The sequence below is a fragment of the Pituophis catenifer genome, unplaced genomic scaffold (genome assembly GCF_029215685.1).
Source record: "Pituophis catenifer annectens isolate HBS135680 unplaced genomic scaffold, rPitCat1.0.hap2 SCAF_3, whole genome shotgun sequence".
In the NCBI taxonomy this organism is placed as follows: Eukaryota; Metazoa; Chordata; class Lepidosauria; order Squamata; family Colubridae; genus Pituophis; species Pituophis catenifer.
Window position 1 is genome coordinate 111,992,281 of NW_027256883.1, and position 12,607 is coordinate 112,004,887.

General features: G+C 36.1%; 1 protein-coding gene across 3 annotated transcripts in view; it reads left to right on the forward strand.

Moving 5' to 3' along the window:
* RASAL2 (RAS protein activator like 2) overlaps positions 1–12,607 on the forward strand; it is a 227,694-nt gene that overhangs the window by 178,129 nt on the left and 36,958 nt on the right. For all 3 annotated transcript variants that reach the window (XM_070939241.1, XM_070939238.1, XM_070939240.1), the window contains exon 6: positions 11,239–11,392. In XM_070939241.1, coding sequence (XP_070795342.1) covers positions 11,239–11,392 — 154 coding nt within the window. The remainder of the gene's footprint in view (positions 1–11,238; positions 11,393–12,607) is intronic.

The following is a 12,607-nucleotide window of genomic DNA, read 5'->3' on the forward strand; positions in this document are numbered from 1 at the left end:
AACTGGCAAAGAGAAGCAAATAAAAACAGAGATGAGCAAGAGGAGTCCTAAGTCTTGAAGAAATAATAATTGTTTGCTTCCTGGGTGTAAAGATTGCTGTGCCTGATGAATATCTTGGGAAAATTGTGACGTAAGATGTAAAGTGCCCAAACCAGCTCTCTTTGCAGTTACTGCTGCTCATGTCTTAACCATTTGAACCCTCTTCTGAACCAGGCAAGGTCAATTTAGTACCGCCAATCATATGGCAACAAACACTTGGTACAGTCATCATTTTTCAGGCTGTATTCAAGGCATAGAATCATCTCAGGTTTGGGGGAAAGGAAATGGAATGACCTTCCTTGATGTTAAAATTGATGGGAAGTTTTGACTGGACCAGAAAGCCAGCCTTCTAAGTAACAGCCCTCCCTATTACATAATTCCAGGGTTAGCCTGTATTCTGTTTGCATAAAACATTTTTTTATTTCAGAGTGCCTTAATACGCTAGAATGATTCTGGCACTCATCTGGGTTTTGTGATTTTTTTTAAAATGAGTAAATGGGTATATTTTAATGTACATATTCATAGTTTAGATTGTTTATGTACAATGCCCACAGTTACCAAGACTGGACTGGTCTATAAATACTGTCAAATAGAAATTATTATATATTCATTCTCTGTTGGCTTTAAATAGATTACATGGATTAAAATGATTTTATTGCTAGTGTGCTAGTATTTAAAAAAAAACCTTGCCCTTTTCTTTTTTGTGTCTTAACTGAAAAACAAGAATGAAAACAGAATACAAATATTAAAATGATTGTGTGGTGTGGCTTGATGGGCGTGGCATGGCTTGGTGGGCGTGGCTTGTAGGTGAGGCAGGGGAAGGATACTGTAAAATCTCCATTCCCTTTCCACTCCAGGGGAAGGATACTGTAAAATCTCCATTCCCTCCTCAATCCAGGGGAGCTTTCTATCAGGTTCGCCTTATTTATCAGTTTATCGGTTATTTGTCTGCAAGGATTAATTAATGGACTTGCTTTACTTGTTTTTTGTCCTGCCAATGGACTTACTGTATTTACCAGTTAGAGAAACTATACTTAACTGGATATAAGCATTTTCATGTTCAATTTACTATGAGACCCTGTTGTTCCACCAGGCCGGGCTATCGACATGATAATTATAAATTGGGGTATTTTAAATTTCTGGGGTTTTAAATGGAGCCAAATTTATTTAATAATTTTAAATTTTAAATTGATGTTTGTCTTGTGTTTTTAAATAGGCTGTACACCGCCCTGAGTCCTTCGGGAGAAGGGCGGTATAGAAATAAAATTATTATTATTATTACTATTACTATTATTATTATTATTATTATTATTATTATTATTATTATTATTATTATTATTATGAAAATAAAAATAGCCAAGTCTCTTATTTCCATCATGGAATCTTTCAATTATAAGAAAGACAGAATAGGATTATTTTCATATGAAAAATAGCTGTATACATTTGTATTTCATCAGATTTATACTATAGAAACTCAGAAGAAGACTGCAACCAACTACAAAACATTTTAACTGAAATTGTAGAAAACCTTGTGATGCCTTGATCAGTAGGATCAATCTTGATCTTGATCCGATCTCTAAATGTGTATAATTCTACGTAGATGTAACAAGCGTTCTCTCTTTTTTGTAAGCTTTGTTTTTGTTTTTGACTTGCCACGAACAGCTGTTCCCAGCTATTTGTGTATTACACGCACTTTCCAATTTCTTAGAAATCCCCCTGCCATTGCAGGTCTCCCTTAGCAGAGTCTGAAGCAAATTATCCTTCCAGTACGATCTCATTTCTGATATCGCCTGACATGCTTCAGCTTGTACTTCAGGCATATTTTGGTCTCCTACTCCATGAAGGATTTTTGGAGATGCAAGAAATTATATTGAATTGGACACATGCTTCTTCCTGTATGATTTGTGTCTGCTGCTTTGTTTTGCTCTTTATGCAGGTGATTAAGAAAGTTAAAATAATCCTGCGTTTCACTTGTGAAATTTTGTTTTAAAAAAAGAAAAACAAATCACCAGGTTTTTATATTGAGTATATAGGCAGTTGATTGTACCAGTTAGGTAATGTAAGGGATTGATGATTTTTCTTACCGGCCCTGGAAATCCTTCCTTTTAGTTTTGCTTATAATGGGGGAGGGGGCATAATGATGACTGAGATAGATTACATATGTCAATGGCTGCAGTTAAAGCTCAGTGGACAGCTGGGAGAGGTTTTACCGTCTTGGGATTTATTGCCATGTGAGAATCGGCCTGATTTAGTAAAAGTCATTTTATGGTATTATCAGACAGCTGCAGATTGTCAGAGGATCCTCTCCATACTTCCAGAGAATGGCATCTCCTGGGTTCTGCAGTATCTAATAGCCATGGCTTTGGGGTTCTTGGTAAAACGGTACTCTTTCTACTCTAGGTGGGTCTTTTTTTGAAAAAATGTCCTCTTGCAGTACAAAGAATCCTGGCAGATCAGCTTAACAGTGTCATACTGCAGGCTTTCGTTTTATATTTTTCATTACTTTCTTGCCTGGTTTCTAACCCTAATTTATAGGGTTATAAATAATGAGGTGGGTTTTGCTTCTCTTTGATTTGGAGGAGTAAGAGTCTGCTAGCCACTTTGCCTCATTGTTGCTCCATAATCTGTATATAATATTTCCGTGAATATTGTGTGCTTGAGTGGCCCTACTATTCTGTTCTCCTTCAATGAATCAGAATTGATAAGCCTACTGCACAGTAACTAACAGTGAAACCTTGAGTGTAACACCAGTATGGTGCCTCAGCTTCCTGTCAAAAGTAATGTAGCAAAAGACTTTTGTTTGTTTGTTTGCCATCAGTTATTTCATCCCATTGTACTTTGTTAAGTAGTGCCGTAGGATTCCAAGTTAGCTGGAGTCATTCAGTGCAAGAGCCTTTTCAAAGTTTTTTTTAAAAGTGGCAAACAGTAGCAGATAGGTAATGATTGCAAAGGGACCCAGAACCCTGTGAAAAAATGGTAATTTTGGTTTTCCACCACCTTCTATGCTGGCAACTTTCTCGCACACATGTATACATTTAAGTAGCAAATGTAGTGCAGTTTCTGTTTATTACACTTCAGACTTGGAAGATTGGCTTTTCTAAGTTATCATTCTGCTGAGTAAGCCTGAGAAAGAAAGTTGCCGAAAGCTGTTCAGTGAGTCTAGAAACCAAACTGCAATAAGGACCTAGATATGGCTCACTTCCTATTTGCTTGAATATGTCATGCAGTGTAAGGTTTATGAGTGTAAGCATTTGACTAGGAAGAGTAATTTAGGGAACTGTATGTGGCATTTTAAATCAGCTATATTAAGTCTATGAAGAGTCTAATCTCATTTTGGTGAATGAATGCTACCTATAATTAAACTTCCTTGATTTGTTCATATGGTTAGATTGAATTAGATTATGGGTGATATTGGTATTGTGTTAGTACCAGCCTTAAATTTGCTTCCGAGAGATTTGCAATCCTTTGGAATTATTTTAATTTCTTGCCACTCTGACTCAGAGTAATCATAATTGAAACCTGCAATTTAGACTCCAGACTTTAAATAGGTCAGAAGCAGCACGTGCACTTCATATGCAGAGAGTAATCAACTCTTCTCTACCCTCTTCTTAAAAAAACTATTGTTGGTTGTCAGATTGGGTGGTAGAATGGCATGATCACATTCGTGTTGTGTGCTATCTGAACCAATATGAGAATGAAAAAGTTACTAACTTCAGAAGGTTAGTGAAATTCTTGGTTGCCACACAATAAACAGAGGAACAGATAGTTTCTTTCTTAATCTTGGATAGTGATAGAATAGTTGCTATAGCCAGCACAAGGCAAAGTGCCTAGTTGATAATGGATGGTAACTTCTGCTTATAATAGCACCTTGCATCAACATGATCAGAGCAATCATTCAACCAGTAAGGATGCAGTTACATGGCACTCTTTTATCCTGGTGTTGAACAAAAAGGACAGGAAAGTTCTTGACATAGTCAGTGGCAGTTCACTTTAACAAATTACATCAGTGGACACTATTTTTTAATTATTTTATTTATGTGCATCCAGCCTTTTTTTTTTTAAACATGTGACCTACTGGGAGGAAACTAGTGAGCTACAGGATTAGCGGTATAATTTGTGAGCTATAAATGTAATGGTAAGTAAGGATATATAAAACATTTTGATTCTGAATAATTTTCAAGCTCAGACTCTGCTTTTTAATTTGAAAAAGTTGTTTTGAGGCTGAGACAGATTTCTCCAACCATTATAGAAGTGATTCAAGCTATAAAATGTTCTGTTTTGAATCTAAATATAGATATTTCACAGTGAAGTTCACAGAGTGTTAACTAGAACAGACCGAATGCTGTTAGTTAAGGCAGGAGTCCATGACTTTGCAAATTAGGAATCACTTTTAACCTTTTCAGCGGTGAAGCAATATTCATTTTCCACAATGATAGTAGGACAAGGCCAAAATAAACTGTGATTTAATCTTCATTTAAAAAATATTTAATTTAATAGAGATTATATGATTATTTCATCATTAACTTCTGCAGAGAAAAATTGCAGTTACCTATTATCTGTCTCCTTTTTTATCTTATGTGAAAGATAAAGAATTGGGGAGGGGGAGTTAATAATCCAGTTTAACTGGAAATGAAGTAAATATTTGAGAGGCCAATGAAACTCTGGGAAAGAAATAAAGACATACTGTATGTTCATGCATAAAGTGAAATGTGCTGGTCATTAGAAACCAATGAAGTGGCTTTGGATTCTTATCTCCATGCTGAAAGCCATTGGTCAAAGTGCCTTCTTAGAAGCTCTGGGATGTCAGATGAGATTTCTGTTCTGCAACACAATCACATTATCTTTCTAGATAGACAATTATTTTCATTCCAATGCTTCTTTATTAGCATATAATGTTTATGAACTAGCAGTATTGACAACTGCTGCTTTTTTATGGTGTGATTTAACAATATCTAAGACAATTGTATTTGGTTAACACATTGCATAAGATTTTGAGACTAATATAGAAAAAAGAATTTGAAGTTGGTTTCAAGCCACAGACAGACTTTCTAATGTGCAATTCAGTCTATGGAAGCACTGTACATTATTGAACATCCCTATGCTCTCCTGCGGAATGTGATAATTGTGTACACTGGACCCCTGTTAGTAGTATTAGTAAACTTAAAGTTTTTGAACAATTCAAAAACAAAGAAGCTAAATTCTGAGGCAGCAAATGAAAACCATTATGTAACGGAATAATGATAAAATGGATAAAATAAAAACATGGCCTACTTTACAAATTGTGGTTGGTTGGAAGCGTCCCAGAATTCAGTTTAAGTAAATTAACAGCATAACAAAACTTAGCCGCATGCAGAAAAATAAAATCACACAGATCAGATAACAGAAATTGTAAATAAAATGGACCCAGGTGGGAAGAAAATCTGACTAGGTGTGAAATTATTAATCTCTAGAGTTTCTAATCCAGTTTCTGGAGTTTCTTGTGTGCCATATGGTTTTTTAAACTAATCAGTGTTGATATATCATACAGTATATATGTGTGGTGTGGATGTGTGAAATCTATACACAGAGCATTTGGTATTACTTTGTGGTGATTTCCCTGCCTTTGTACATTATCTCTGAAATGTATTGGAGGGAAATGTGTGTTGTGGAGAATTCATAAGAAAAGCTTGGAGCAGCCTTTATCTGATAACAGGAAGAAATACAAATTTAAAATGTGGAAGATTGATATGGAGTATGTGTGTGGGTTCTCTCCCTCCCTCCCTCCCCCCCCCCTCTCTCAAATTTCCATTTGCAGGATTCCATCTGAGTTTTGGCTACATGAACCTATATATTTTTAGGAATCTGCTCCTTTTGAATTCTTGATACCTCCATAGGAAGCTAAACAGAGATCAACAGAGGATACAGCCTGCTTTGCCACTAAAAGGCCTCTAAGTGGGAAATATGTATAAAGCTTTTTGTTGTACTCTTCATCTCCCCTACTCCATTTCTCTTGCTCAGAGATCTTGTGTCTATATCTTGAAGGAAACGGAGGAACTCCTCATCTGAAAGGTCACACCTTTGCGGTGTTTGCCAAGAGTGCTCCCTGAGCTCTGCCACTGCTGCTTCTCCCTGCTGTCTTCCTCCCTAATCTCCTTATGGATGCAGCACCATGGCAACAGACCCAGGGCTGAGTGAGCTGGGCACGTACCAGCAACCTTGTTTTTGTCACCTGAGGGATGGGAGGCAGAGGGTGAGTGATAAGGGAACAGAGCTTGGGTAAGGAGCGTGGCTTTGCTCCCGCAAATTGTTTGTCCTGGCTCTTCTTGGAAGTACCTCTGTCGAGCTCTGAAGCAGAAGCATTGACCCGTACCTGCCACTGAATGAGGGCATTGCAGCCTTTGCCCTGAGGAGTTCCTCTTCTGCAATGTAGCCAAAGAGAAGGAGGTGTGTGGGTATCAGGACACATGGCACCGCTATGATTTGGGGATGCACAGTCAGGTGGCTGAACAATTGTTTCATGTAGGTGTGCTGGTTATTTGTCTGCAAGGATCTAGCAGTGCAAGTTGTGCTAAAAAGTTATGCTTGTGATGATTTGCCTTTTCTTTGGATGTTCCCTTGGTGTAAAGAGAATGTTGGAAAAGATGTCTCTTCCTGGCCTTCACTTCTTTATTTTTTGGACTTCCAGGGGGTTTCAAAAAGAGCTTGTTATAGCTGTGCTTAGAAAGCAATTTCAAAAAAAATTTTTTTTTAAAGATTGGCTTCTGCCACACACATGTAAGATATGCTTTGCTTGTTCATATTGGTGACAGTGCAAGACAAACATGTTAGGTTTGTACTGGTAGTAGCAGCAATTTGAACGAAACAGATTTTTCAGAAAATACTCGCACAGGCTTTTCACACTGCATTGGACCGTTTGTGTCACTTCTTTTCAAACATGTTTTGTTGTTATTATTTCTCTATTCTTTCCTGTAAATTGAAACATTTTGCCTGTTCAGGAGCTCTAAATTGGGATTGTTGATCTGAGGGAAAAATAAAACAAACTCTTCCAGTTGCTTACATGCTTTTTCTTAAACCTTAAACCCCCTGAGATACGCACGATATCAGACCTCCGGACTTTTCGTCGGGCCCTGAAAACACACTTATTCCATCTAGCCGGGCTGGCTTGATCCCATCCTCTCAGTTTTAACTGAATTTGGTTTTAATTGGGTTGTTTAAAATTTTGGGGCGAAATTATTTAATTGTTTTTTAAACTGTTTTTAAATTTTATATGCTATGTTTTATCTCGGCTGTACACCGCCCTGAGTCCTGCAGGAGAAGGGCGGTATAAAAATAAAATAAAATAAATAAATAATAATAATAAAAAAACCTAAATTGGTGAACAATGATTTAACATTAAAAAATTTAGGGTAACAATGTTCCCTTTTTAAGTGGCCCTATAGATATGCCTTTTAAAAGCTTGAAAAATTAAGGCAGGGAATAGTCTTAATTGACGTTTAAAAGCATAGGAGTAATACCAGAAAACCAAACTGATAACTTTGGAATGGAAAGAAACTGGTTGCAAAATATTTCCTGCTCTCTTTCTCTTTTCTGTAAATACTAACCAAAACTTAAATTTACAATTTGAAATGGACAGAACCTCATTAGAAGAAAATGGAATTTTCTTAAGAGCTATTGCATACTAAAAGCTGCAGCAATTATGTCACCAATCCAAATTTTAGATATCATAAGAGAAGAGCTGCATTAGTCTATGGTGGAGGAGTCTGGTAGCACCTTTGTGACTAACCAATTTTATTATAAGCTTTCATGAGTCGTAATTCCCTTCACTGGATTCATGCAGGGGGTAGGCTGATGTAGGATTTAAATTGGAGTGAGGTAAGGAGTGGTTGGGATAGAAGAGAGGGGAAAATAGGTTGACAATGCACAATTTGTCTTCCTTCTCTTTTGTAACCTAAGATTGGTTAGTCAGAAAAGGAGGTACCAAATTCCTTCTAACCCAAACTATAGAAATTTAATTTGAGAACAATTTTAACTCCAGAATAAAGGAGAAATGATAAAGAAATAACTATTTATTTTTAAATATGCTGCCAAAAGATTGCATGAATACATTTTTTATAAAGTTAAATGCGGTGCATTTAAGTTTTTAAAAATGGATATCAAATTGTGTCAAAAAGCTTTTGCAGTTGTTGGGTTATTAACAGCCAGAAAGGGAGAGTATGCAAAAAGGTGATCTAATATCTGGATCTAATATTTCCATTTTTAAATAATATTGTAGTTAATATGCTGCTTTTCTATTGCAACAACAATATCACTGGGTGAAAAATATCCTGTTTAATTCTACTTCAAACATCTACAAATTTTAATGTGTGTGTGGTTTTTTTTTTTTAAAAAAAAACCAGTTTCTAGTGAGCTTGCCTCAAGTTGCAGATCCAACCACTGCTCAAATGTTCATCTCTATTAATCCAACCATACCTCGTAGGTGTTATATAGGCTCTCGCTACTCCATAAAGCAGAGTAGCTTTCCCTCTACTTTTCAACATTTGCTAAGAATTGGGATGTACAATTAGGAACTTTGAGACTTTTGAATTTTCTTTTGGGATATTCAAAATGGAGTATTTTGTAAAACTTCCTTTATAAGACTTACTTGATAATAGCACTATGCCCATGATTTAGAAGAAGTATTTTGGGCTTAATGAATCAGTCCATTAAATCATTCACATCCTTTTTTTTATGCTCCCCCAAAATCAGATCACTGCTTCAATGCATAGAAATACTCTATTTGAAGTGTGCAGATCTTTACTTCCTTTATAACCAGGACTGTGTATCTAATCCAGTATGGTAGTCTTCAACTTGCAACCATTCATATAACAATCACTTAAAGTTACAATGGCACTGAAAAAACTGACTTGCCACCGGCCCATTACATTTACAACCTTTGCAGCATCCTTGTGGTCACATGATCAAAATGTGGGCACTTGGCAACTGCTATATATTTACAATGGTTGCAGCATTTCTGGATCATGTGATCGCTATTTGTGACTTTCCCAGGTACTTTCCACTGAGCAGAGTCAATGCTTCCCAATGGGGGAAGTTGGTTTTGCTAAACAACTATGTAATTCACTTAACAACTGCACTGATTCACTTAACCATGACCAAGAAAAGATAACAAAATTGGGCTTAACAATAGTCTCAACATAAATTCTGGTCCCAGTTGTGATTGTAAGTCAAGGACTACTTGTATTATCTATTCTCAAAACAGGTAGACCTCACTTGTCAACTGTCTTGTGCAATAAATCATCAGAAGTTACTGTGGAACATTGCTGAAAAAATAACTTTGCAACTAAGTCATGCTTTTACAACCTTCACAGCACCTTTCTCTCAATCCCGTGCTTATCATTACATCAGTTAGTATATTTTGTTCTGTGCCTGGCTCATTTTTCTCTTTCAAAAACTGGAGATATTGTGTAAGCAAGCAATCATTTTAGGCAATCTGTCCTGTGCTGGTTCATTCTCCTTTTCCCTTATAGATTGGAGAAATTGAAGAGGAACGGATTGCAAAAGAGTAGGAAGGCACACAATGGCATACACATTGAAAGAAATGTGCCATGCCAATTGTTTGCCTAGCACACTCAGTGCTGGGAGCTAAAGGACACGAGGCAAACAGTGCTAGCACATTTCTTTCAATGCGTATTCCCTATTATGTGCCTGATTATCTCTTGTAATCCTTGCTCTATGATGACTTGAAATACAAACATTAATTTCCTTCCTAATAATTATCCCGGAATCAGGATAAGCATTCCAAAGATAAGCAAACTGCATAAATCTACAAATTTCTATTATTATGATTATCTTTAATGAATTCTAGCTAAATGGAAATCTTTTATGGAATGGTTACTGGAAACTGAACGTTACTGAAATAGCAGCTGATGCTTCACTGTGGCCAATACCAGTAAAAAGAATTGCATTCTAGCAATAGCAGATCATAAGAAATACCAATCACAAGGCTCACATCCAGTTTAGTTGATCATAGTAAAGCGCAATCAAAGCTACAAATATTAAGAAAAGGGATCATAGCCTGAAGTCAGGAAAGCCATGGATATGGCTCCTAGCAATCCCAAAACTTGTGTCTGTTGTGGTGGCAGTGGTTTTCGAGTCCACATAGATTCGTGGCAACCACATGGGCAAATCCTTGCAGTTTCCTTGGCAATATTTTGAAACTGGTTTGCCACTGGCTCTCCTAAATTCTTAATATGACATGAGAAGAAGGAAGTAAGGTCCTTTTGTTTTTGTGTCATCCCAACTTGCAGGGGTTTTTTTTATGATGGCCTCTTAGATGCAATTCAAACTCAAGTGCTGTAAAAAGATTTTTCTCTTAGCTTGTCTCCTGGAAACCATTGAAATCCCTTCAGTAGGAAGATGGCTGATTAGGAATGCACCCAAGTAGAGCATGCCAAATTAATATAATGCCTGAATATGATTAGTAAGATTATCTATCTTCCTGTGCTATTTCTAAAACAAAAACCCCACCCCACCCTCATAGATTGTGATACATTTTAGTATAAGAGTAATAGATCTGTCATTGTTTGTATCCCATTTGTATTTTTGGAAAAGGGAATATTAATAGTGAGCGTAGAGGATAATGTGCTTGGAAGCTGGTTCAGATTTTTGACTGACTTATTGCATTACTTTGACCCCATTCTCTTTCTGCCAATCCTGCTTTGGGGGATTGTTTCTAACATGAAATACAAAAAAATATGTCTGTTACTCTAAGCTCCTTCAAAAAATAAGCAAGATTGATACAAACAACACACTCAGAAACCTTTTTTTTTTAATTTTCAGAGGACTCTTTGCATTATTTTTAGAGGAATCTACCTGATAGGGAGGGGAAGGAAGAGAAACTGTACAGCTCTATAAATGTAACATTTTCATTTGTAGTGAATAAAAAATATACAGCCTTTGGAGGTTACTAGTAGGATTTTGGATTCTATGAAACATATAGAAAAACATTTGAACCATTCACCAATAATTCAGAATGCAAAATTCTAAAAGTAAAATTGTTTTATGTTTCTGAGTTTGCTAAATCTTGACAGGCATTTGTTAGGGATTCCCAACCAATATTTGGAATGAGGCAAATCTTTAAAAATGCTTTTAAATTTAAATTTTATTAAATCACCTCCTTTTTTTCTTGGTGTCTTATTTCCATCTTCTACTGTCTTTATACAGGTCCCCTGGCTTGTCAAAGCTGAAACAATCTTTTTCCCATGAATCTTTGCTAAGTCCAGGAGGTCCTATTGAGACTTTGGATCTTGGGACTGATGACAAAGTCTTTGTCATGCCACTTCATAGCAGTATAATTGGACGAGACTTCTGCTTTGAGGTAAATACACAACAAAGGTATTCATTTTATTCCAAGAAAGAAAACTATAGTGGAAGACTGATATATGGTGTTTGATCGTCTTGATCTTTTTATTCTTTCAATTTTGTAACAGTAACAAATTTTATTTCTTTAGATTTAACATGAGAAGGTTGTGGATTATCTGATGATCAGATGATCTTCATGTACATGAGATAGCTGATATCAGTTATTGAACAGAAATGATCACTCTTTTCAGTCTTAAGAAAACATGGCAGTAAATGACTAAGAGAAACAACAAGGAACTAGGAGATTTCTTATTGGGCCATTGTCAATTGATGGAAAGTTGTGCCACAATTGGGCATCATTTTTATCTCTAAGAACCATGTTAGTAATGCAGCATCAGATAAGGAATTAATTTGCATGTTTTGATTATATCAGTGATGATTAGGGGTCATCTAGTTAGCTTCCCTTGATTTATGATTGCTTTTTGCAGTCTTTACTGGTGCATGCTTGCAAAATTTAACAAGTGTTTGTCCAACAGCATTTGCAACATATAACAGATGAGCTAATCTTGTGCATTCACTGTTCCTTTTCCTTCCCTCAAAATTATTGGAGGCAGCTGAAGCACAACTTAATATTTTTGTCCTGTGCCCAGATGCTTGTTTCTTTTCCTTAATGCCTTTTATGCTGCAACAGCACCATCCCAGATTCAAAAACTCAATAATTAAGAATAAATGGCCAATATTTTAGGAGATCATCTGGTCTTGGGCAACTTTGTTTCCAACTGAAATATTGAAACATTTTAAGTAGAAAGAGGGTACTTGGGTGATTCAATGATTCCCTAAGATATTTGCCATTAAAAAAAAGTGGGGAGAAATAATTATTTTGATGTATGCATCAATGACTGCTTCCAGTATCTTTCAAAACTGCAGTTTTTCTGGACCACAAATTGGGAATAATTGGCTTTGGTTTAATATATTCAAGAGCTTTTCAACTAATTTCCTTAATACATTTTTTCAAAAGGTTTTTTCAAAAGGAATTCCTTTAGTATTCTTAATGGGAAAATTGAAATAATAACTTTTCCATTTAGATTACTGAACTGAATTTGGGACATATTGAAATATATATTGAGCTAAATCCCAGTGTAATTGATTTAATATGGAAATTACATACATGTGCACACATACAGGTAGTCCACAACTTACGACCACAATTGACCCCAAAATTTGAGTTTTG